The following is a 27526-nucleotide window of genomic DNA, read 5'->3' as shown; positions in this document are numbered from 1 at the left end:
AAATCTGAAGTAGAATATTCTGATCAGTTGAAAAGTCATTAAAATTATATGAGAAGAATAATACAAAAAATTCTACACAGACTGAGCCCACTTTAGGACGCAATTGATTTTTTCTTAATGATCTAAGTATTATAACAGTTAAGAATGAGATGAACAAGATAAAATCACCTAAGACTCCACCTAAGCACTGCGATTGAAATGTTGCATTACTGTCTTAATCCAATTTGGTAACTTTTTACCTTTAAATCATATCCTTTATCAATAAATTTTTATTCATGGGACATTATTTTTCTTAACGAGCAGCAACAAAAGAAAAATCCTGCCTTTGCCAATTTTAAGGGTAAAATCTGATTAAATAAGGCTTCAAATAATCTTAATGTTTGGAATAAGTAAACCAATTACGTACTTGAACAGGGTTTCACTTTGAAATATCTGTGGGAATTACAGAATTGCAGTAGCCTAAGGGGCAATTCATAGCCATGAAAACAGAAAGCATTTCTATATTCCCTCACCTTTAGGCTTCTATGATAAGGGTAGCGAGGGAGACTGGAAATGGGTAGACTGTGCCGTTCCATCCGTCTGGGCCAGGACCAACTGGGCTGTGGGTCAACCCAACGACCTCTCTGGAACCCAGGACTGTGGTCAGATGACAAATGCTGGAACGTGGAATGATTGGGAGTGTGAACGCACTGGCCAGTACATCTGTGAGGTCACCCCTAAAGGTGAGATACGTGTACAAATGTGATGGTGTGTGAATGGCATTATGGGCTGTTTCAACCTTTTCCCCCTGTGCTGTTTTAGTTCTTTGTGAAACTCTATAAAAAGTCTGGTGGTGCAGGGCTGATCTGCTGACATATTTAATAACCTATGCAAGATGCTGTCATCTTTACTTTTCTGACCTTTTTTCATATTTGATACCAGATTACTGACAATAGGGTGCCTTGTTCCAAATTAATGAATGATTTTTGTTCCTGCACAATAATTTTTTGTGATAACGTTGCCAAAGTATGTCAGTGAAAAAAAATTAGAACTAAATAAATAAAGGGAATGAAAAGCAAGGAAATACATAATAGATTAAAAAATAACAATGAAATGCATAAGAAATTGATTTGATGCTGCAATTTCTTTTCAATTAAATTTTCTCTAGGTGGATTTGAATATTTATTCGGTAGAAAAAGTGCCCCAAACGTAATTGTTTCCTTAACAAAATCAGCATGCATATATTGGCATCAAGCTTTATCTATAGTTTTCCAGAAATTGTGTTCATTAGAAATGAAATGTCCATTCAAAAGCATCCTCGGTCCAAAGTCCTTGAACAATCTCTCTTCGGAAGAATATTTGCCTAACTTAGTTCTTTCTCTACAAACCTTAAAAACTTGAATTGTCTCCCCCTCTTAACTATTTAATTGAATTCAAATGTCATTCTTCATGTAATTTAAATCCAATGGAAATGAATTGAATTAAAAGTGATAAACCTTGATTCATCGCTAAACCTTTATCCCATAGATTGGGGCATTATTGATCAAAATCCATCTCGTCTGCGCGGAGAAGCCATCGATCCCCACACCATTCAGCTGGAGTGGCGAACCTCTGGTACCAACTGCGAGGTCACGGGCTACCGCATCTACGTCGTTGTAGAACCTGATGATGAGGCGTACAGTGTGGATGTGGTCGGCGGAGAGACGGATTCATTCCTCATGAAGAATCTGATGGCCAATACTGTCTATACCTTTGATATTGCTGCTATCACAACAAGCAGGATCCTCCCAGCGGTTGGAACTTTGGTTCGTGTCAGTACTCCTGCAAGTAAGCGCTCTTTCTGAATTAAACTGTCATTCAAACATGCATTTCACCTGCAAATATTTGATAAATTTACTAATATCAATTCTGTAAAGTCAACATAACTCCAGGAAAATTAAGTGACCAAAGTTGAAGCAATTAGAGGGTCATGTGTTCAAATCCAACTAGTGTCCTCAATTCATCTTCACTATGTCACTCTCTACCCTTGTTATAATAGTGTACCTGAAGCACTGGTTACTACATGGCTATTGCTGGGGTGATGATGTTTAATACAATTCAAGGGATCATTATCATCATTATAATAATTTAATAATTTGATATATCCAAGAGCATAAATAGCCCAGATGTCACACAATGTCATCTTAACTTCACTGTTTGCAGGTGGAGAATGTGGCATCACTGAATTCCTTGAGGAGTCTGGTTTTGTCATCTCACCTAACTACCCCAATGCTTATCCAGACAACCAAGACTGCGTGTACACCATCATGCTTCCAGATCCAACTAAGGTGGTGGAGATCAAGGTTGAGAATTTGGACCTTGAGCAAGGGTTAGTGGATGAAATTGTATTTTATTCATTTAATTGTTTATTTATTCATGTATTTATTACATTGTTTTATTTTTGGGTGTATCAAATTATATTTTCTTTATTTGTTTGCTTGTTTGTTTATTAAAATATGACATTTAAGATTCACAATTTAAGTGTACACAAATATTGATTGAATGAATGATATATTATAGGAAATATGTTCATTTGAAAATTAAAAAAAAGATGAATAACACAGTATTGCATGGCTGTCAAAGCGACATGAACATTGATTTGCATAGTGTTTAATATTTAGACATGATAGAGCACTATTCTGAAATATTTTTATTATCTCATCTCATTATAATACTATCTTCATCTCAATATAATAGTCCTGAATCAACTTACAGTTCTGTCTGAAAAAGCATGCTCTTTGGAGAATCAACTTATTAGGAAGTAAAGATGCACTTGAATTAAGGCTAAGGAAAATGCTATATGATACCATTGCATGATATTCCACCATGGAGTCCAGAGTGAGCTTGTCCATGGTCACATTCCATACTCAAGAAGCCCCCCCCCCCCTCCCCACCCTCACTTCAGATGATGAGAGCTAATTGGGCTAGAATCTCAGAGATTGAAGAAAACTTTACCCTGACTAAGATTTAGAATTCTCCAACTTGTGGTCATGAAGAAAAGGTTTTGTTAATATCAAACAATAATCCCCACTAATGTCGACCTTGCCTCCTACAGGTGGACACTCCTATCCAGCGTAATTGGATTTAGATTTAATTTCTGCCCAACCTTAGCTTGAAAGAAACAAAGGCATTCAGGAAATGTCTTGATTTCTATGGCTTCTTGTTGAATATTGTAGATGGATGGATTCATTATGTGGAATGAAGATTAGTTAATTACCAAACAATTTGAATGAGTTAAAGAAAAAAATCAACATGTTCATAGGACAACCATTTTTTCAAATGGCAATATCCCACATTTCTACCAATGTGGCATTTATATTTTTTTCAGTTCATATACATGTACAATAAAAAAGATATTTTGCAAGTATAATTATTTTGAATAAGAATAATGCTTTGTATGTTTATCATTATGATGGATAATGTTTGCTTTTTATTATGCTATGTTTAGGGACAGTGATTTTCCGTTTCAAAAAATTGCCCTTTCCGTTTCAGAAAATCTCAAATTCCGTTTCAGCATGTCAGAAAACGGAAATTCCGTTTCCCCATAGACTTTGTACACACGGAAAAGTGACAATTCCGTTTACACATTTACATGCACACTCGCACTGGTCAAAATTTGTATCTGCTACTGTACCAACAACACAATAAAATCCGTTCTAATCGGATCTATGCGGGTGAATAAAATATTTTAACACACCCATTTTGCATGCATACATCCTCACCTTTCATATTATTAGCATTATTTCACGGTGAAATGATATTTCATCGATAATTTTGGGGGTTTTTGGACATCGTTATCATCAGTCAACGTCTTTTCCCAATCCGCCATCTTGGATTTTAAGACCACGATATCGTGCTGTTACATCTTCAAACGTAGAGGGCAGCAACACACAACTGTGTACATGTAGTTGAACGATACATGTGTGCATGTGAAGCCCAACCCGGCCGGCCGGGTACGGGTACGGTGCGGGGTACGGGTACAATCGAGTGTGCTGATGTCGAGTGCAGTCACGATGTGTGAATTGTCATGATAGTAGCGAAGTGAGATCGTGTTTTCTGGGTTTTTTTGGCCATTTAATATTCTCATTTTGTTGTGATTTTGGAGTAATTTCTGTTGCTATTCTGTGTATTTTGAGGGGAAATACGTTTTCCGTGATTTTCCGTTTGAAATGCCATTTTCCGTTTCAAAAGGCCCTTTCCGTGAATTCCGTCCGTTTTCCGCGATCGTGGAAAATCACTGTCCCTATATGTTGAAAAATGATTATACTTGTACACGCCCTGTACATCACCTGCCCACACACGTAAAAACTCTCTCTTCTGCTTCTTACTACCTTCTCATAGCCATCTTATCGTTTCTCTGTGATAGTATTCTGATTGAAAATTTATTAATTTTTGTTAAGGAGCAAGTTTTTTTTACACTAGTCACCTTTGAATTATGCAAAATTTTGTATTTTTTTCTTAGAATTTTGAAAGGTTAGAAGAATTTGGATTAGGAGTACAAAATTCGTAACTATTTTATGAATGAGATTACTAGTAAATGTTTTGATCTGTGACAATCAAACAGTGAATAAAATTTGTTATTTGTTTTTTATAGCAACCTATCATTTATAGGAAGTGCTCTCTAACTTTTCACCAATGGTTAACAAATGAACATGTGAATGGAAAAATAAATATTGGATTCCCTGTAAAGTATTTGATGGTATTTCTTAAATCTCTCCCCAGACAAGATTTCTTGCTCATTGGATCAGGCGCTACAGTTGATGAGGGCATTCTTGCCACCCTAAGCGGGGATACCATTCCTGAGGAAACCCTCATTACCGACTCTAACTATGCCTGGATGAGATTCATGAGTGATGAATCCATTTCCGCTTCAGGGTTTTCAATCTCTTACGAGTCCAAGACAGGTATTTCAAAGCCAGTAGGCCACACCCCCATTGAATAGCTGCAGCTTGAGTTGCTATTACGGTTACTTTGCCAATATTAACTTCCATGAAATCATTGATTCTGATAGGCTGTTGAGCACTTTAACCATCAAAGTTACCATTGGATGGCAAATTTGGCATTATAGTTTAATAGTTTTATTCAATAGCCCCCTGAACTGCTCAATGGTCCCCATTATTTACCCAGAACACAACATTTTGACTATGTAGTTCTATGATCCAACATCCACGCCACATAAGCATTGTCTTTTCCAGTGTAAAATTCAAGTAGCCATCATGATTTATACAACATTTCACAATGTATTTGTCTTTGATGATATTTCATCCAGACTAGTTCATAGCTCATGAGTCTAGTGAGGACAATTTACCTCTTTGAAAGATGAACTCCATTATGATAATCATAATAATGATAAAAATGGGCAAACATACCAATGCACTATTCTATTCTCCTTGTATTTGATGTTCCGTGAAGAAGCCATTTTGATAACAAATGTCATATAATATTTTTCTTTTTGTCTTCCTTTCAGTTGAGAAGGATGGAGAGATGATCGGTAGTGTAACCATCTTACTAGTAGACGAAACTGCAGAAACAGTAAGTCACACTTTTAACTCTCTCAAGAGTGAATAAAAACCCCATCAAAGTGATACATGCAATATTTCATGTAATGTAAATGAAATGTTGAGTGTACCTTTTGAGTTTTGTATTTGAAATGTGGTATTTACACATAATTAGAGAATGATTTGTCAACAGGTTGTCTACCTTTGTTGCTTGGTTTCATCTGTTTGAATTCTATGGTTATAACTCAATGCTTTTAGAGTTCTTGTTTGGATGATTAAATACCTGTCTGCATTGTAACCATCATCAAACAATAAGAGAATCATAATTCCCCCCTCAAAAAGAATAATGAATGAAATAAAAATAGAAATGAGAAATAAGTAAGTAATTTAAAAAAAATCAAGGAAAAGGTTACTTTTGATAAAAGGCAAAATACACGAAAACAAATCTGAGAAGATTTGCTCTTTCTAACTGCTTTGCAAAGACTAATATTTAGCTATTGTATTAGAAATGTTAGTGCTTCCAACATGGAATTATTATTTAAAATATTTTGTTATTTGAGTTATGTGTCATAACCAGGTATCAATATTGTTGTGCAGAGGCGTAGTTATGTGATGTTACTATATTCAAGTATGGGAGGGAGATTACGCAATAGATTATCTCCCCTGAAATAAAGATCTACTCATCGATTGAGTCGGTTGTTTTGGAAATTTTCTTTTTTTAAATAGCAACATAGTTTGCAGCTTATCAACTGAAGATACACTGAAATTCAGAATAAGAATGATTTCATGTTGCTGAATCATCGAGTCTAAAACTTGTGTTATTGAGATTTACTTTGTATATTCATGTTAAGAGTTGATTTGGTGAAATGTCAAGAATGTTGAAGGTAAAAGGTTTGACATTTGATATAAAAACATGTTTTTCTTACTCTCACGTTTAGTGCATGAAATGTCAAGGACCGGACTGAACCTTTGATTGACATCTTACTTTATTCTTCTTTTTTTTCTAGCTAACTCCCGAGGACCAAGACATGTTTACTTCAAGTGTAGCTGAGCAACTAAACGTCTATTGCATGGCTTCACAAGAAAATTGTCTGGCTGACATGAACGGAAACCAATTCACGTAAAAAAACAACAAATCTTATACACTTTTTTGATAAATTTAATTGATGTTTTTCTTTTCTCTGTTGAAGTATTAGAATGTAATGAATGGATAAGGTGATATGGTAAAATGATATTTTTTCCATGTGGAGTGAATACTATTCTTTATCATGTTTCACTTTTGTCATCAAACTGATAAAAAACACAAAGTTATACATATCAGATTCATACGGACCACACGACCCATACGGGTCGTGTGGTCCAGTGGTTAGAGCGTTGGACTCGTATTGCAAGGTTGTGAGTTCAAGTCCCCACTCTGCCATTGTTTCCACTTTGATAAGAAGGCCCGAGAATAATTTCTGTCATCTATAAGGTCAGCCACTATGACCTAGACATAAAATGTTTCCTACATGTAGGTGATTGGTTATATACCAGCTAGGCATTAACCAGCAAAACGCTGTCCTGCCGAGTGTTACCATCAACAGAAACAAAAATGAGTGAACAAATGATGTCTCATCTCTTCATTTCCCTGTGTATTTGATAGCATATTTTCTTTGTTCATTCTTTATATACGAGTGTAAACATAATGATAATAATGATAGCGGTGTCTTAAATGGCACTCATTTCTGTCAGTAATTATAGCTACCAATAGTGCACTCCCGCATTTCAAGGAATAATTTTCTTCCCGATACCCATATATATAATCTCACCTGTGTTGAGTGCTGTAAATATAGATAAATACCTTGCCAAAGGAGATTAGTGCTACAGCAGGAAATGAAACCCTAACCATGTTATCTACTATCTATAGATATATCCAGTAGACCACAACACCTCCATAAACAAGTCTGGCCATGAAAACTGTACACATTAACAAGTTCATCCTGTTTAATTTCATTTTCTTCAAGCGGGATCATTTAATGATTGAAATTATATGTAGTGAAATAGAAGAGAAAATTGGGACATGACTGGACATCAGATCACTCATTGCATTGTCATAAGAAATATTGAATATTATATCCTACATAGATTGAATCCTGTATAGTGATTGGTTCAAATAGCATCATGTGACCAAATATATTTCAACTATGATGTTGCGTGACGTCAGACCTCGATATATTTTTCGCTATACCAATATTCCGACGTCATTATTTCAGAAAACTGGATATTTATCTTAACTCTCGGGCGCACCGGCCAGCGAGCTCTCTCTCCCGGGCAAGTCCCGCGATGCGTCGGCGCAGGCACTAATCTGCGTTCCGCTGAGCGGTGGCTCGGAGAAAAGTGGGTAATTTAACGCAAGTAGCCGGACTTTGCAAGCTCAGCGCATAGATTTTGGTTATAAATTATTAAAAGTAGGATATAAAACAAATATATCAGGCGTTTCATTCGAAAGAATAGTGGGAATTATTAATCCTCGGTTGGACTGGCAAAATTACTATATTTCCCTCGGGGCTTCGCCCCTCGGGAAAATAGTAATTGCCAGACCAACCTCGGATAAATAATTCCACTATACTTTCTCAAAGCCTGATATATTTGTTTACTGTAATTTAGAGTTTCACAACTTTGATATTTTTCATCAATTTTCATTTGAAGTTTCGATTATTATTTGAGTGCTTAGTTTTCAATTTATATTCATTTCAATCTCGAGTACCACTTATCATGCAATTCCACTATGCTGCATCAAGATTTACATATTTATATCACTTATGTCCATCAGTGCTGACAACGTCATCATCACCAGCGTGGTTGAGGTCAGCGAGGGTGTCGAGGTTACCTTCTGGGTCAGTGATCCTAATGACCCCACAGGCAACGCCGCTGCCTTGACCAGCGAACAGCTTGAGAACTTCCTAATTGAAAATGAGGCTCCGATCGAGGAAGGCGGACCTAACTTTGATTACATCATGCGACCTAAGGTTACGAACGCCATTGAAGAGCCTTGGGTTATTGCCGTCATTTGTCTCCTCTGCTTCTGCTTCTTTATCCTGTGCGTTGTGCTCGTCAGAGACTGTTTCAAAAAGACGTGAGTATTTTCATCTACCTATCTGATCAGCCTGTAAGCCACCTTAAAGCCCAGCGCAAACTATGCGATGCGATTGCACCAAGATATGATTGCAACAACATCACAGTGTTTGCGCCAATCTACAACTGGCTGCAACTGCAACTCAGTCATTTGGTACATCAAATCTTTCTGCGATTTTGCTCATATCAGCCAATCAGATTTGTCCTTGATGATGACCTTATGGCCAATTTGCTGCGCCTCTGCAGCACAGACAACATACGCGCAAAAGAAGAGGCGCCATTAGATGCAGTGGGCTGCAGAGCTGTTGCAATGTGTGCGCTGGCCCGCGATCTGATTGCACCGAGATGGGATTGGATGTTAGTGCCATTGCATCACATAGTGTGCACTGGGCTTCTTTCTGCAGGAATACTGCTTAGCATCTTTTCATTTCTAATCTCATTTCTTTCTCAGCTTAGACATCATAACAATGAAGAATGTGTGACAGTTGTGATGATAGGTGCTGGCCAGAATTCCTGCCCCCAAAAAGAGGCTGTACAGTCTTCTTTAAAGTGCGTGATTGGTTCAGGTTCTTGGCCTGTGCACTACATGATAGCGTACTCCCATTAACAAAAAGAATGTTAAATTTGATAACAACATAGTTGTGGTAACGTTTATGCAATGGGGCACTGTTGGGTGTTTCCTGAAGCTGGTCGTAAAGCTATGAAAATCTTTACAAACGACTGGAATATGTTTGTAATTGCTAAGTCGATAGGGATATATCATTTAGCACAAGAAAAGGTCATTAGTCGTGCATAAGGTCATTCGTAACTTACAGTTTTATGAAACACCAACCAGGATGGTTTTAGTGATCACCAGTCAGGGCATATCTTGTCACATTTGGGACACTATTTTAATCACTTACTATCAAAGGCCTTATAGTAATAGGCCATATTCATTGCTACACAGTCATTATATCTTTAATCATATATACCCTCTTTTATAGTATATTCATTTTATGTTACTCTTCTGACAATCATTGTCATTCATATCACTTCTTTAGCAATCAAAAAGAAAAATAAATATTTAAAAAATGCAGTGGTTTTCTATGTTACCGGAATATTGAATGATTAAAACTTCTTCAGTTAATTAGAATGATGTGTGAAGCAGTAGAGAGATATGTCACATGAAATACCACTTACCATATCTTAGAAACTGATTTAATTTTCCTACATATAGGTCAATTTCATATCAGATAGATAGATCTCAAGTGAGTACCCCAAACATTAGGATTAGCTTTCATCATCATCATCTTCGTTGTCATTATCATCGTCATCATCATAGATTCTGTTGAATAATCCTCACTTTGGCCTTTGCAAAAATCATAATATGTATTCCAAATTTCCTATGAGGTCCCACATGAGCCGTATGTTTCCAATTTATATTTTTATGTGGCGATAAGGCCAATGCCACATTTTTAATGAATCATCAGTGTATAATCAACAATTCTACAGGAGGTTTAACAAGAAATGATGTGTTTGCCAATTTCTCTACTCTTTATAAATTATTAATGATTCATCCTCCCACTAAGAATTCTGATTTGCAATTAATTTATGGGTTCCTTATTTGCAATGTCTTTCCTCCGTAAAAGGTCTACTCCCCAAAGTAATGTTATGACATACAGATCGCTTGGTTGAGGGCTCCAGGAAGACCAGCAGTTCACTTCAGAACATTTCATCAACCTCGGGGTCAGAATGGGGGGGGGGGTCAAAACCACTTTAAATTAGGGCACTAAAGAAAGGCACATTGCCTAAGATTCCTTTGTGGGGCACCAAGTCTTATCAATCATTATTTATTTACGTTTATTGATACAACAAACGCAATATGCATGGCAGTCATAGAGCTTGTAAAATAACATCAGAGATGCGTGCAAGTGGATTTATATTGTGGCTAGGCCATTTCTCCTTTCTTAATTGCTATGAAACCATACTTATTGATAGGGTTATTTTTATTCACAATAATGTGAGGTTTAGTCTTGGGATTAGGAGTTGGCCTAGAAGTTAGTTTGATGTTTATCTTTTAAAGCTTGGCTTTATGTGCAGATTTGAGATTATTTATAGAGCAGTTGTTTGCCTGGGCAATGTATCATCCAAACATTAAAACTCTATGTAATTGTATACAAACACCATATACATGTACCATTATGAACATGAATACAAAACTCACCCAAGCATAATACAAATTTGGACATGCTTATCTGATGTTATTGGAAAATTAACAAAATGTAGAAAATTAATTGTTCATGCTTGCTGCTCACATAATGACTACTGCTATTCTTTCATTTCATTATAAAAAAAATCAATATTATATTTTTTTTACTGGTAATGGGTGGATCGCATTCACTGAAGTATGAGAATAACCATCTGCAATATCATATGAGGCAGTAGTGATAATGTTGTAAATTAAGTCAGATGAAATAAAATAGGAAGGATGATTAGGACTCTTTGAGCAGTACTGCAGTAGCCATCATTGTGGGCAACTAAGTAGTGGAGGTAGTATGTATGACTTACAGGTAATCCAAATAATCCTGATAATTTTTATATTCATTAAGGGCAAAGTAAAATGTCTCTCATTCAGGAATCACAAACTTTTCTTCATTCTCACATTTCACCATAGACAAAATCAATGTAGAATGTGGGTATGCCACTATGTAAGGACACAGTACTAGCAGGATCCTTGATGAAAGATCCTGCAAAGACTTTTGAAAAGGTGTCTTAAATGTGTTCATCTATCAAAAAAATGTTGTATACCCATTTCAGAAAATGTAAGTACACCAGGGCCCTGTCTTACAAAGAGTTACAATTGATCTGATCAATTGTAGCTATGGAAAGCCAGTAACGTCATCATCTAAAATACGTGTTTGTTCAAAATATTTTTTAGAAATGTTTATTCATACATTCACTGTTTTTTCTTGACAATTCAGTATTCTTCTCATTGTTTTCAAAGGATATTGAGCAAATTTCCTAAAGAAAAGTTATGACATTGATGGATTTCCATACACTTAAGATTGATTGGATCAATTGTAAATCTTTGTCAGACAGGGCACTGGTGGGTGTTTCAGAAAGCTGTTCGTAGGTTACGAGTGACTTTACGAATGACTGATGATCCTTTCTTAGGAACTAAATCAACTCCAATGGAATTCTGTTGTGTTCCACTACAGGATCACCAGTCGTCCTTTAAGTCACTTGTAACTTACAAACAGCTTTATGATACTGGTTCTGGGAGCTTAAAACTGAAATAAATGTAGGCACAGAGATTGTGAAATGAGAATTACAGAGCTTCAAAGGGTTCTAACTACCGGTAATCTCCCTAATTATGCCTTTGTGCTTTTCAAAATCTTGTTTCAAAGTCGTGTTGTAAAATCCAAGATATATTTTATTTGATACCATTTTTCTAGCCAGAAATGTGGTGTTGTTATGTAACATATATTTTTGAAATAAAAACTTGAGAGATTTGACATTCTGTGAAGTATCAAAGAAATTGTGTGTTTGTGTGACTGACATCATCAGCTCATTTGTCTTAATGAAAAAAATTATAATGCTTGTATGAGACATATCACTTCTGTTTGAAAATTAATGCCATAATGCCATAATTCTCTTCTCTTTTTGTTTTGATGTAATTCCACTATAGTGTTTTTCAGTTTTACTCATCTGTTGAATTGAACCTGTTTTGTTTGGATAGATGTCCTGCCATTCTTTTCTGAGGCAAAATTTGAAATAAAACTGTGTTATTTCTGCAATGTAATTGTCTATCAAATGCAGCCAAACAAGTGAAATATTCAGTCTGATTGAAAACCCTTTAACCTTCTGATACCATACAAAGTTAAGAACATTCTGACTTTAAAGAGAAAAGATGGGTGAATGAGGTTGTGGAGAAAAATCATGAGTAATTTCAACTTTCCTTGATGATGCCATAATGTTGATGGTATAGATGGAGGTGATGATGATAATGATGATGATATGATTATGGTGATGATTTGATGATTTTGATGATGACAAAAAGGATATTTTGTTATTAGTGTTGCTGATAATTATGATGAGGAGGGAGAGAAAGAGGTGGTGGGAGAAGGGGGTTTGTGGAAATTCATAAAACAAAAGTATAGAACTCAGAAATTACTTTGGATGATGATCATGACGGTGGTGGTGGTGATGGTGGTAGTGGTTGTGATGATGACGATGAGTAAGAGAAGGAGGAAGAATTCATGATGCAAAAATATCAAGATTCTCTGTGTGTCACTTTAATGACAAAGGTGGTGATGATGACAGGGATGAGTGCATGTCCCATCAAATTACCCTGGATGTTGATATTGATAGTTGATATCACCTAGTATTTTGGCTATATGCAATAAGGATAATGGAAGCATGTATCATAGTTCTTACAACTCATTTATTTTCTTTCACTTTAATGTACAGAGATGAGAAGACACCCTCAGTTGATTCACTGCAAATGATGCCGAATGGTAAGTTGTCCCAACGATAGATGCTCCTTAGTTATCATCCTACATAGGAACACTTTCATAACATACTAAATATAAAAAAAATTTGTCACTGCAGGATCTTATATTCTATCCACTTTTTATTTGTTAAAGCAGGAGGCGGAGGATTAAATGTAAAATGATGCAGAATAGGATTGCTGCTTAAAGATGCAGTGATGTGTTTGGACATGACCTTGGAGATTATGTAAGAGTTCTAGCAAAAAAAAAAAAAAATCTGAGGAAAATGGACAAATCCCTTGTTTTGTATCAATTTCATTAATTAATAATACCCATAAACTAATCTATGAAAATCAACAATTTTTTTATTTTTATTCATGTTTGTTGAAAGCACTAAAAACGGAATCAAAACAGCTATAATAAGAAAAAAAAATTGACTGCAAAATGGCCATTTGGTCACTGTGTTACAGGTCCCAGTAGTTTGAAGTATTAGGCTATGATCATAGAGGTGGAAAAAACTTATTTAATCCACCTCTCTGGCTCTGATCTAACTAGTCTAGTCTTCCAGTTCCACCACGTTGCACTATTTCCATACATTCCATGCTTTTCATCCATGCATAAAGACTGTGTGAGATTACTGACCATTATATCAAAGATTTTTTTTTTTATTCTATAGGGGGGGGGGCTAGGTTTAAACACAGAAATGTATTCTGTAATATTCCAATTATTGCTGCTTAGACGATTAGGCCTTTTATTGGTTTTCATCAAGTAAAAAAAAAAACATGGCTATTATAACTCTGTGTTCAATGCAATGATATTCTCTTTGACATGACAAAGTGGCTTGGCTGGGATAGTGACAGGACCTCCGTAACACAAAGGTTTGCAATTAATCGCTAAATACCAGTGACCAATGCGCACTCTGTTTAAAATACTGACTGGGAACCAATCTGCGGTTCTTTCATATTTGCAATTCATTGCAAACCTTTGTGTTACGAAGCCCTGGTAGGAACATGGAGTAGTCATTGACGAAATTCCCCCTAAATCTGTGATACAAGGTCTTTCTAAATGCAAGTTGTTTAAACATTTGTTTGAACCATCTCCCATGCATATACATGTACATTAAAACATTTTGAAACATGCAAGTTTTCATGTCATGAAAATATATGCTTAAGTTTTCCATTTCATATCAAGTCAAGGCTTATAGAGTGAAACTGGTGTGTTACTTCTTGTCAAGCATTCTTGAAGTGCCAGGCCAGAAGTACCAGGCAGGAAGCCAATAGAAATAGCTGGAATGATGAACTTTTTTTTTCAATTTGGGAACATGCGGGAGGGAGAATCTTCATTTTATCAGAATCTAGAATTTTATCACAATTTTGCTGTATGTAGTATGATATTGGATGACATTATTTTTTTTTTTGGGGGTATGAAATATTGGCACTTGCTGCAAAAGAAAATATTGTACTCATCTGCATCTCATGACATTTATGTCACAGTTAAATGTACCCCCCTTAAGTCACTACCATGCAAGTATCCTATAAATTTCTATTCCGATTAAGGTACAAGCTTCCTGTACCCCCCTTGCAGATTCATGCATTCAACAAAGAGATGTCAACTCCTATTTATAATCAATTTTTGTTTTCTACTTTTTTCTTGTTTGCATTCTTTGGGAACAGTCACTGCAACCGTTGACTCAGAAAATAATGAAAAGAGGTGAGATATGATATTGAATATTGGTAGAAATGTGCAAGTAACCAGAAATACTATTACATAATACTAAAATATTCCATGAAAGATTAGTTATGATGATATAGATGTATAGTTATTGAAATTAGTCACAATGATGACATTAATGTTGGGTAAACATACAAAAAATATTTTTTCCAGAAATACTGAATTCCTTTTATTGATTTTTTTCTTCATATTTTGTAAAATAGATGTAAAGTTTGCTCTTTGCTGTTACATTACAAATTGCTTTTGCCCCATATATCATTGTACCGCTTAATTTTTCATGAATAATTCAGAAAAAATGCAACATTGATCATTATTAGAATTAGATTATGTCTATTCCATAGGTTCATTTTGTTTTTTGCTTTCAAGTGATATCAAATAATGATAAAATGTATGCCTCTATTAAAAAAATATTGTAAATTTTGAAAATATAACATTTGAAATGTACCCAATGATAATCAAGTGTACTCCCTCTCTCTTATCAATTCTCTCTATTTTATGTCTTATCTATCTATCTATTTATCTATCTATCTATCGTATCTATCCCTTCATATATCTATCTATCTATCTGTCTGTCTGTTTGTCTGTCTGTCTGTCTGACTGTCTGTCTTTCTGTCTGTCATGTATCTCTCTATTTATTTTTCCTATGAAACAATATTTAATTCTTCTCCTGGCTTTCTTTCTCTTCCTCTTCCATTTATCACACCTTCCTTCAAATCCTCTTCAAACCACCTTCCATCCAGAAGAGACAGCACCTACAACGAAAATGTCTATTTCCAATCCGGAGAACGCATTGTAGAGGACGAGAAGGACATCAAGAAATCAGCCCCGCCCTCCATCACTCCCCAGACCAATGGACAAGCCTATGAGGTAGCTACCACCAGCTTCTCCACCACGCCCACCTCTACAGACCCCACCTATGCTGCCCCGCAGAAGAAGGCGAGTACCAAGTCGGTGAGGGCTGACGTGGAGGCCGGCGTCGAGGCTTCGGAGGACGAGGAGTGATGGAGGAGCTGCATCTGGCTTAAGTATTCTATATTTTAAAAGTTGATGTTTATTCCCTACCCCTTGATTTATTATGATTTCTTCAATTGTGCAACTGTACCTTGTCTGAGTTTATACAATGATAAGTTTACTTGTGAAAAACTGTGTTCATGAGTATTTTAACCCTTTGTGCACGAATTCTGTAAAATTTCACATTCTCTCAATTAATAACAATGATAGTAATGAATAGAAAAGAAAAGTTTCTCCTCCATCTCTGGACAAGAGAAACTTAAAGTGGCTATAGTACCTAAGTAGACATATATATATGTAGTCTATATAGATTGATTACCCATTATCACTGGTGCATTTAGAATAGATGGATTCAACGAAAATTTAAAATTTTATCACCTCAAAATTATACAAGTGCACAAAGGGTTGAAAGTTAAGGATATATGTTTGCTTACATTGTCAGATGTTTACTTTGAGATGAAAAAATGCTATGAATTGCATTAAAATACATACATATACATTCCAAATGAAGTGCATAAGTATGAAACTATTATATGCTGTATATTTTCAACAATTTTTTTAGATACATGTAGTACTTCAATAACTTTCTTATTTCTCTATTTTTTTAAGCTGTGATAATTCAGCTGATTTCACATTGTAACTCAATTTGACTTGGTTTTCAATACATAGACATCCCAGTATTATAGACTATGGCATCATATTCAGGTATTAGCTTTCTGTATTAAACTGTCAATAGCTACCTGTTTTCTATGAAAGTATAATAAATATTTCATACATGTAGTATCGGGGAAACTTGAACAGTGTTATATATTTCATATATTGTATGATTAGTTGTATCCATTTTTGCATTGTTATCTGAAATTTTTATATGGTAAGGAGCTTTTTTATTATTGCAGAATTATTTGGTGAATGATGAAATCTGCATTAAATCAATTTTAATTTAAATTTTCATAAGATTGTTTGCATTTTATTATTGTTGATCAGGTTGAGAAAAGTAAACAAGAAAATATTTTAAGAACAAACAAAGAGATGAGCTTTGAATATTGCATATATAATTTTCTTCATTCAATAGCCAAAGCTCAAGGAATCAATGATCAATTTTACATCACCCCTAAGTATCCCAAATATCACTTTTAGTATTAAAATACGGTCTTAAAATCACTGTAAAGAGAGAGTTGTATTTCAGCCCTGTTTAGTGCACTCATTGCCATATGAAACCCAACTGAAGATGAAATGCAGCAACAACTCGAGACTGTTAATTGGTTTACAGATTTTAGATAGTGAAATGATATTAGGAATTTTAATAATTTGAAATATTTTTTTTTACAGATTTATTGCAGAAAATTCAAATCTTTTGAGATTTTCATATAACACTTGCTTGTGGCATGGAAGAAGAATTGCAATTTCAATTCATCTGTTAACAATGATTTCATTTTATTCCAGATAGCCCCACATTTTCCCATTATTTTGTTCCTGTTCATGTCATATAACTGTATTTCCCTCACCCTTTTTTTCTCAGAAATTGTACATGAATTTTTGCACATTGTCTGAAAATGAGAAAACTTACTTTATTTGCTCTCATTGATTCATTATTGCTGCATAAATTATATCAAATAAATTCAACAGGAAACTATGAATTGTACTTCTGTAATATATTTAGACTATTAAGAGAGTATTGTAGAAATATGAGTGAAATTCAGGCTGACAATCACACCATGCAGAACCCATTATTTGCACAAACAGATTGTTTATCATATGTGTTTTATTGCTAACAATAGCATTTTCAACATATTCTCTACATACAAAAAAACTTTGCCTTGTTCCCAAACAATGAATTTAATTACTCTTTCTCCCATTGACTTTGTAAAAGAGATACAGTCAAGACCAAGGCTTGTCAAAATGTAGCATTGAGGCCGACCTAGAATACACCCTTCTGATATTGCACAAATATACTTCATTAAAAATACGGGGGCTTTAATATAAATTCCCTTCTTTCAATCTGTCTATTTCAAGGATTTTCCAATATAAAAACTATTCAAATATACAATATTATATATTGGTTTAGATGGAAATTATATTTATTTCCAATACCCATGATTTTAGATGCATTATATCACATCATTAAAAAATGAAATGGTGATAGTCGGGGATGATGGCAGGGTGTTTTGCTCGTGGTGAGGCAAGATGACCTAAAATTGACATTTTTATTATTAAATGGAATAATATAGGGGTATTATCGTGCTACATGCGACATATCACTCTATGTTAGATTCTTCTTTCATCTTTTCTCCCCCATTCCCTCTTTTCTCTCCAAGAAGATTTTTTTTCTTGCGGGGGGGGGGGGGGGGAGCTCACCACGTGGCACCATCCCTGATGGTAGGCTATGCAAAATCTTTGTATCAAATGTCAGCATATCGTATCTTATGGCACGGAGAATTGTCAACACCATCTTTGCTGTTTGATACCATTTGATCATTTTTAATTTTGACCAATTATAATGTAATCATGACATACCAATGACACTGTAAATGCAACCGGCTGTAGCATTTTTCATAATTACAAAGGTGTAAATGCATTATAGGATTTATCAAAATCACATCATTGTTGGTTCTGTCTTGATGTAAAACTTTGCTCCCAGGGCCTGCTTTTCTCGTTCTATTTGCTCCTGTTCAGTTCGTTCTCGCTCTGTCATCTTCTTCATCTTCATGCGGCGGTTCTGGAACCAGATTTTCACCTGCAGCAAAAGAGAGAGAGAGTGATAAGTAGAAAGAGCGATAAATAAAGTGAAGGAGAAAGGCAAAGAGAGAAGGGGGGGTAAGAAGATGTAACTTGTCACCAGAGAAGACATCTGATTTCAGGGCCCAGTTACATAAAAGTTACTGTTACGGTAACTTTGCCATCCAATTGTAACTACCATGGAAACAATGATCAACAGCCAATCAAAATCAAGGATTCCATGGAGGTTACCATTGGATGACAAAGTTACCATAAAGGTAAGTTCTATGCAATGGGGCCCAGATGTTAGATGTCTACCAAACGATATATGCATCTAACTTGTCTTACTATCAGTTTATCTATCTATCCATCTAGCTTGCTATATATCTATCTGAAAGATCTGTATTCTGTATATATATACATATCTTTACTGACCTGTCGATCCGTGAGATTAAGAGAATCTGCTATTCTTGTCCTCCTCTCCCTTGTCAAGTACATGTTTTCTTGAAAAGCTTTTTCGAGTTCGATGATCTGGAGCTTCGAATACGGTCTCCTTTTCGTCCTCCGAGCCGAACTGGACGATGACGGCGGAACCCAGTTGCTGCCATGGCTTTGTGACGCTGTGGGGGAAATAAAGATAGATCTATTCTGTGAGTTCTGCATGTTTAAATGGTGGTGGTGGTGTGGCAGTGGTGGTGTGGCAATGGTGTTGACGTAAGTGGTAAATTATGTAGTGGCCATGGCAAGTAGCGTAGTGAGTCGAAAATTTTGACGAAGGGGGCCAGACATAGCGTACAGGGAAAATCTCTGAAAAGCTGCGAGCGAGCGACCTTTTCAATACGAATTTAAAAAATCAAAGTCTATGATAGATTTTGACAAAAAATCTAGAAAAAAATATATTTCACACCCTTTCCTTCCTGTTTACTTGATCATGAACAATTGGGGGAGGGGGTGTGGTCCATGGCCCCAAGACCCCCCCCCCCCCACCACCTCCACTCTTCATCTGTACGCCAGTTGCTGTGGTGGTGATTGAGATATAGCAACGACAACCATGATGAGTTTATGTTGATGATTGTGATCACGACCATGATGATGGAACTTCGATTGACGATGAATAATAACGATAAAGATGTTAATGATGACAATATGGTGACGACTACAATGATATGATGAATATGATGAAAAGAACTGAAACTATATGAATATGAAACTACAACAGAGGAAGCTGTCGGAATTTTATTTCAAAAAGATTTGATAGGAGAATAGCAAATGATATCAACGTCAAGTATTATAATAAAAAAACACACTGTAACTAAGATTATGAATTTAACTAAATAGTTTGTCCTCGTAACTAGTTTGTGGATTATTTTTGGGTGCAAATTGCTCATAAATTCTGCCGTCCCTAGCCAAAAACTGTGGAATGAGTGTCTTAGCTTAGTATATGAGGAAAATATGTGGAAGTATACATTTTTTTTTTCAATATGTTTTTATTAAGGATTTCATTCAAATGAATTACATAAACTGCAGATAAATACAAAACAAAATACAAATCTTCATTTCATATCAACAAGGATATGCAAAAAAGTACATATATTTACCAAGAACTGAAGCAAATAAGGACGGAATGAAACTCCTTAAAATTATATTTTCATATCTGAAAAAAAAAAAAAATAACTCAACTGAGTCCCCAACCCTCTATGTATTTCAATAATAATTAATGTTAAACGGCTATATAAATGATTTGCAGGAAAACAGAAATCAACCTAAATGTATTATCATTGCATCCCATTTTAAATCAAGCTTCAACATAACTTTACATAATTATACACACATACACACACCCACCTTAACACCCATACACACATGCACATACCACGCATACGTAAACAAACATAATATATACAAATCTGCATAATGAACGTTTAACATTTTGGCGCAATAGGATACAGAAAGAAAAAAACCCTGCAAATCATATTGATACAAGAGAAGGGGAAATTGAAAAGAACTAGTAAAAAGAAAAAAAAACATCAACATACACACCAGGATTCACACTCGCACCACACTAGACACATCCCACCTGTTCACATTCAAATCCCTTTTCACCTTCAGTTCATCCCATTTCTGCAAATGTAAACTTAACTTGCCTGACTTCGTTGCCAGGCGTCTTTCTTCTTCTATACAACCCGTTATATATTTGTGTATTTTAATAAATGACGGTACCCGGCCTTCAGCTCTGGAATTAAAAATTGCATATTTAATAAAAAGAATAACAGAATTGACACATTTAATTCTACAAGAATTTCCAGGTAACCCTAAGAATATTTCCCTCCAATTCAAAGTTCTTAATTCAGCTAAACAAAAATGATCAATACAAAATTGCCAAAGAGGTTTAACTTTTATGCAATCCATGAGTATATGAAAGTACGATTCAGTTTTTGTACAACCAAACGAACAATAATTATCTCCCACGAAACCAAATCTCATCAAATGCTCTTTTGTATATATTGCTCCATGTAAAAGCATAAACTGAAATTCCCTTTGTTTTCTTATAAGAGTTGTACTCCTGATATATTCAAATAATTTACAAATTTCTACATCAGTAAAATCAAAATCACTGTGACCATCCTTAAGTGTTAACTTGTATAGCTCTTGTAGCTTAGTAATAAACAAGTTATAAATTGTTTTTGATTTAATTACTTCAAAAGCTGTTTCCTGTTTTCCAATATTCATACTTATCCCAAAGTCTACCAAATCAATTTTTTTAAACTTTATTAAACTATTAAAAATTTTCCAGCTTGCTGGTATAACGTGCACAATATCTATTATTTGGAGAAGTTGATTTGCGGTAATACCGAGATTTTGAAAAAAAGTCACAGGCTTCAAGTGGCCATTATCAAAGATTTGATCAACGCTAAATATTCCTTTATTAAAAAGATCATTGTCAAAAATTGTTTTACCTTTTATACAAATATGTTGATTATTGAATATAATAGGGTTAACCTCCTCTTCAGAATAACGAAATCTCCTTAAGTCTTGCCAAGCCTTCATAATTTCTGAATAAAATACATACATACATACACACACACATACACACACACACTATATATATATATATATATATATATATATAGACAGTGCGTATAAAAAAAAACGGGACAGTTTTGAAAAGTTTATAAAAAATTTGTTTGAAATTATTATATCTATATTTTGATGTTAATAGATGCTTTGAGATCTTATCTTTGAAATGCCATTTTAGAAATATTCCAAATCAGAGAAAAAGTCGATGAAAAAAAGAGTTGCTTCCTGTTGTTTTTTATTTTATTTTTTATTATTTGTTTGGCATCACCTGTGCCTGGGAGGCAAAAAGCGAACTGAATCACTGTGACCCGCAGGTCTCTCCTCCCGATATAACTGATTGGGGGAGTGCAGGTGGACCACTAAACCGGGGTTTCCCCCTACACTTATACGAATAGTGCAGTGGGTTCTTAACGTGCAAATGTGGTTACTCTCCTCTACACGGGGCCTCCATTTAACGTCCTATCCGAGGGATGAGAAGGCAGAATTATAATCAAGCTTTTGTTACTTGTCGGCTAATAAATTCAATGTTTTTCCTCATTTTACTCATCCTAGTGCAAGATCAATATTGCGAGAGAAAACAAGAGTGTGCTCTGAAACATAATGCAAGATTGCTCAGAAAAATACTCTAGCACGTCAGCAAATGAAAATGGAATTTTTTACCCGATGTGCTAATAAATGTAATGAGATGTATCTTTGCCCTAATCATTATGAACACCTGCTGTAAGAAAAGGTGTACTCTGGACTATTTATTTATTGTAAGTCTACGATTAGATAATAATTAAGTTAATGAAGTCATCTGACAGAGAGATGGTGGGAGAAGATTGCTGTCTTCTCTTTGTTTCAAATTTGTTTGAATTCTATATCAATGAACGATGGTGTCCTCATAATCATCACCTTCATCGTCATTGCATTATTATCAATGCCAATATTAGGTTATTGTCATAAAAATATAACGGTAATGTTAATAAAAATCTTGACAATACAGTAATTATTACAGTGATAATGATGTTGTAGATGACGACGATGAATATGAAGATGATAATTTATATTAATTAATAATAATAATAATAATAATGATAATGATAATGATAATGATAATAATAATAACAATAATGATAATAATACAATCAGAATAATAATATCATGACACATAATAATACAATTAAAAATGATAGTAACAATAAATGTGATGATGATGAAGACTGGTAATTGTGATGATGATGATTACAAATTGCGATGATGATGATTACAAAAAAATACGATGAATCTCTCTCTCTCTCTTGTATACTCCCTCTCCATTTCTCCTTTTACATATCCATCTATCACTGACAACCAACTCTCTTTTTCTTCCATCTCCTCTCCATTCATTTTCTCTCCCTCCCTCTCTCTCTCTCTCTCTTACTCTCTCGCTTCTATCACGCATTCATCATGTAGGATCTATCTGACAGTCATACCCGTCAATCTAATCATGCTAATAAACTCGATTTCAGGGTATATAGCCTTCAATTTATCTTCTCGTGACTTCATAAAAAATATTTTCCATTCTATCTTATTTCTTATTGTATTCTAGTATACCATGTGCTGGTACCATTCATATAAACGGAATACCGACACACTATACCTTCTCATCGTCTATAAAACTTTATATCCGCTATTTATTTTCTTATGATCCAAGGCCCTCGTCCTATCTCTAACATTAAGCGGGTAGAAACGCGTGCGGTATTTTGCACTTAAATACTCCAAAAGCGCACAGCATTCAGCCATTCGCACGTTTCCACTGTCTCTACATAAAAATTGATATGTGTCTTTTCAATATCAGCATTTGATATAGTTTTAATGTGGCATCATAAACTGCGAAACACTAAAATTCTAAACAATCCTTATATTGGACCCGTGCCATGTGAACGGTCTCCATAGAAGCTCCTAAATGTGTGTAGTACAGTGAATGAAATTGGGGATAATTTTTTGTTATAATCATAAAAAGTAACAATCTCCATAAAAGTTGTAATCTGTACATTATAGCCTGCCGTTTTGTTAACTAGCGTACTAAACAGTGGATTAGGACATAGCGGTAATATTAATAACATATAATTTCATTATTATATTGTATCAATGAAATAAAAACCAAACACCTGTAAAAAAAAAATCAGCGCTAAATGACTGACATCTAAATCGTATTATTAGAATTCCTTTTTCTCAGCACGTCATTAAAAGTATGATATGACAAATAATGTTCTATAAACTTCTATCAGAGGATATTTTGATAAAGAGAAGTGGCTGACTTTCTGTTTATCTACAGTTAGCATCCGTTTGTGATTAAAAGGTAGGACAAATACTGTAACCATGATCTTTGTGAAATCTGCAGGAGTTCTAAATGGCTGACCGAAAATGTGTGAAGTAGAATTTGAAGTAGTTCTGGAAATACTGGTTCTTTCTCATAACCATCCAACAAATAGATAATATTTATTAACTTTCAAACATTATTTTTATGACGCTGATTATAAAATCTAAAGACCGATAGTTTCCATGGTTTCAGAACGCGAATGACATAATGTATGTTATCTATAATATACTATTAGAAAAAAAATCATATTTATTAGTTTATAGTTGATGGCCAATTAATTATAAATTTATCTCATCAAAACGCGGGAATTAATTATATATTTATGAGAATATTATTTGTAGAGAATGTTGACAAATTAATTTATTAAATGCTTTGGAATAAGCAGTTTTCCATAAACTACAGAAAAAAATTGTTCATAAAGAACAATGAGTAACCACCGTCATGACCGTGCCTTGCTCATTTAATATTGTATTGTCATGGAAGCTTGAAATATACATTAAAACTACCATTGCTCTTACGCTGCGAATTTTATGTTTTCTTGTTTTTAACTATTTTTTATGGATATTATATTTCGTTTCTGATGAAAATGTATAGAGTCTCTGAACGGCAAATGGCAGCTATCTTAGCAAGTTTCTTTTTTCAAGAGATTTTAGACAATGAAGATTTACAAATTTTGAATTATTTGCCAAAGCAGCATTCAAACAATACACACCGCCACAGTTTCCACCATTGTTCACATAACATGCTCCCATTATAAGCAATATTGTTTTTTTAATAACAAAACACCAACTCAATTCAAAGACTGGTTTACAGTCGGGTTAAACAAGTCGCTTTATTGGGGTGTCAATTCTTCTCGATATTTCTGAGTTCTTTCTGAGTTTTTCGTGAAAATCTCTCTTTAAAAAATTAGGCTAAAAAGTATCAACATATTCATTTCATGACAAAAAAAGTACTTTAAGAAGTGACCAAGCATCCTCTGTTATTGTGATAAATTGGCACTTAGCACATTTTGTCTTCGTTCTGTTTGGTCTCATCCTACACAGTCTAAATAATCCTATTTTCTCTACGGCTAGTTTGTCTCCTAACCAATTAGTCTAATTGCCATTAAGCCCATTTACCACTTAGTCCTTTTTAGTTACAATTTGTTTTTGCTTCAAAATCAGGGGGGGGGGACGACTTTCATTGGTCAAAATGTTACGCCCCTTTTCTGACCTGAAATATACATATTGAAAAGTCGATTATATTGGGCTAATGATGATTTTCGGCTGATTGTACCAAATGAAAGTAGAGTCATGCCCAAACTTGTCAAAATTTGAAAGGAGACTGCATGGAAGCTTTCTATTGTTGTTTTTGTTGCATGCTTTTCGTGTTATAGTTTATCAATATGCAGGATTTTAAGGGGAATAATCTTGCTCATCGATAGGTTAATCAGGGAGTTGAGAGTCTAAACTCAACTCCCTGAGTTAATATAGGTATTTCAAGATTCAATTATAGTTTGTTTCACATGTATTATGTCGAAAGTTACATACATTTAACAAAGTTATCATTACTTTTTGTTTGATATTTCGCATCAAATATTAGCTTAGCTAGCTTATTGCTTTTATATTAAGGGAGTCGCAAATCTTCGAGTTATGAAAGTTAAGGTGTGTTTATTTTTTTTTTTATATAACAAATGAATGTATACTGTATCTGTTTTCTTTTCAACCTTTAAAAACTGCAAAACTGATGATAGTTTTGATTAAGTGTTATGTAGGCGTAATTTTCTTAATTAGCATGTTTTCAATATTTCATATCATACTTACTGAAAGAAGGATGTCGATGAGAAATGTTGACGAAGTTGCTCCCTGAGACCGCGGCCGCCGCTGCTGCTGATGCCACAGCCGCTGCAGAGAGCAGCGTGTCACGGTGCTGTGAACCAACACCCATGGTGGCAGCGGTGGGATTAAGACCGGTCGGTTGTGGGTTCGGCGTCATTGCAGTGGGACTGTGATGGTGAAAGTGGCCATGATGCACGGCAGCTGCAAATGGACTCCTTGTCGCTTGATGTGGGTGGGGGTGGGTCGTCGGCGATGAAAAATCGAAGGAATTCCACGCAGAGTATTCATCGTTGTAGGGCGGGATGGTGGCCGAGGAATTACTCGAGCTGCCATCCAAATTGTTGTAGAAAGAAGTATAGCGATGGGTTAGCGGTACGGCCGATGTCGGGTGATGAGGGGCGGTCAAGTGGCCAATGGGGGCAGCTTCTGGACGAGGAGCAATGAGATGCCCTGTTATCGTTGCAGTCGATGATGAGGTGGATGGAGTTCTCTGGGGGTTAACTGGTGTCCAGGTTTCTGGGCTGTAATTTTGCATTTTTTTTATAGAATAGAAGCTTGGCTAAAAACAAATTCTTCGTTCCGCTTTCTTCGAACTGCTTTTGTGTCCAGTCAATAATTTCGTCACCGCTTTAAAAACATAAAACAAATTGAGCCATTAAAGTTGTATTTATGTCCCAATTAAGTTTTAACACATATTGATGTACAAAGCTCTACTTACAAGTTACGTTTATGGCTCCTTTAATGCAGTTACATCAATGTTTATGTAGCACCCTTCTATTAACGTCGAATGTTTCTCTTTTGTAGAAAAAAAAAACCACACGTTTCCTTAATGGCTTAATTGATCAGTTTTAAGACAAGTTAAAAGATCGTATCATAGCGACGAAAATTCACCATATTTCAATAATTTGTCAATTTCGCAGAGAGTCACCTGAGCTATGCAGATTTCCTCCAAAGATCACTGTTGATATCGCTATATGTCCTCTGCCTTTCGGAATGCACTTGACGAATCTTGAGGAGGGCACTCCTTAATCAATGAGCCTATTGGCCTTAGAATCTATTTTTACAATAAGCTGGTGGTGTCGTTTTCAAACCGATATCCCTGGGTATGGGCAACGTTAAGAGGGCATTAGCAAATATACGGGTACACGTATATAACAAAATGAACGAAATATAGTTGATAATACACATTTTTGGGGGGCTTTGAAAAACGAGTTTTACTTAAATCTACAAAAAAATATGCGCATATTAATAATTTTCCATATTTCAGTTTTAATGTTATTCAATTCCAACAACTTTAATACGAGCTCTTCATTTATCATTACGCAAAGCATCCCCGATAGAAATATGAAAGAAAAACACACAACCCCACCCCTACGTTCTCAAGTTCGTGCAATATCAAATGCCATTATACATGTAAAGAGCTTAATAATAATAATATTCCGCATTTATATAGCGCTTAACACATCGGAACGACGTCTCTAAGCGCTTTACAGATATATTATTACCCCGGTCATCGGATCCTTGCATGCCCGCATACAATGTATGCACCTTCTCCACTCCCTGGGGAGCATTCCAACAAGAGTTCCAAGACTCAATTGCTAGGCATACTACATAGGCTTTCGAATCCTACCGGGTACCCATTTAACACCTGGGTGGAGAGTGGCAAATTGTGGATTGACGCCTCCGTACCCCGTACCGTACCCCCTCCACGCCACTTTCCATTTCTATCGC

General features: G+C 35.2%; 2 protein-coding genes across 4 annotated transcripts in view; one reads left to right on the top strand and one right to left on the bottom strand.

The window, feature by feature from the left end:
• Nucleotides 1-17474, top strand: part of LOC129257911 (uncharacterized) — a 72830-nt gene extending 55356 nt beyond the window's left edge. For 2 of the 3 annotated variants that reach the window (XM_064096732.1, XM_064096741.1), the window contains 10 exons: nt 519-722; nt 1507-1806; nt 2182-2347; nt 4741-4922; nt 5486-5550; nt 6524-6636; nt 8329-8631; nt 13080-13126; nt 14773-14809; nt 15571-17474. In XM_064096732.1, the coding sequence (XP_063952802.1) occupies nt 519-722; nt 1507-1806; nt 2182-2347; nt 4741-4922; nt 5486-5550; nt 6524-6636; nt 8329-8631; nt 13080-13126; nt 14773-14809; nt 15571-15832 (1679 nt within the window). In that variant the 3' untranslated portion in view covers nt 15833-17474. The remainder of the gene's footprint in view (nt 1-518; nt 723-1506; nt 1807-2181; nt 2348-4740; nt 4923-5485; nt 5551-6523; nt 6637-8328; nt 8632-13079; nt 13127-14772; nt 14810-15570) is intronic. The other variant, XM_064096737.1, reaches the window with a different exon arrangement.
• A 111-nt stretch (nt 17475-17585) lies between these two features.
• On the bottom strand, nt 17586-26902 carry LOC129257902 (homeobox protein Hox-A10-like). The gene is made up of 3 exons (XM_054896340.2): nt 25781-26902; nt 18992-19176; nt 17586-18575 (listed from the first exon to the last, which is right to left on the bottom strand). The coding sequence occupies exons 1-3, from the start codon at nt 26328-26330 to the stop codon at nt 18435-18437; spliced, it is 876 nt and encodes a 291-aa protein (XP_054752315.2). The 5' UTR covers nt 26331-26902; the 3' UTR covers nt 17586-18434.
• Between the last annotated feature and the right edge of the window lie 624 nt (nt 26903-27526).

This window comes from Lytechinus pictus, chromosome 1 (assembly GCF_037042905.1).
Source record: "Lytechinus pictus isolate F3 Inbred chromosome 1, Lp3.0, whole genome shotgun sequence".
NCBI classification, from domain to species: domain Eukaryota; kingdom Metazoa; phylum Echinodermata; class Echinoidea; order Temnopleuroida; family Toxopneustidae; genus Lytechinus; species Lytechinus pictus.
This window is presented reverse-complemented; position numbering and strand designations above follow the sequence as displayed.

Bases quoted from the DNA above. Each gene is read 5' to 3' on its own strand.
- LOC129257902 (XM_054896340.2), bottom strand. From the start codon at position 26,330: ATGCAAAATTACAGCCCAGAAACCTGGACACCAGTTAACCCCCAGAGA. The intron at 19,177-25,780 runs GTAAGTATGATA...TTTCCCCCACAG, and splicing joins TCATCGACATCCTTCTTTCA to CGTCACAAAGCCATGGCAGC. The intron at 18,576-18,991 runs GTCAGTAAAGAT...CTTTTGCTGCAG, and splicing joins TTAATCTCACGGATCGACAG to GTGAAAATCTGGTTCCAGAA.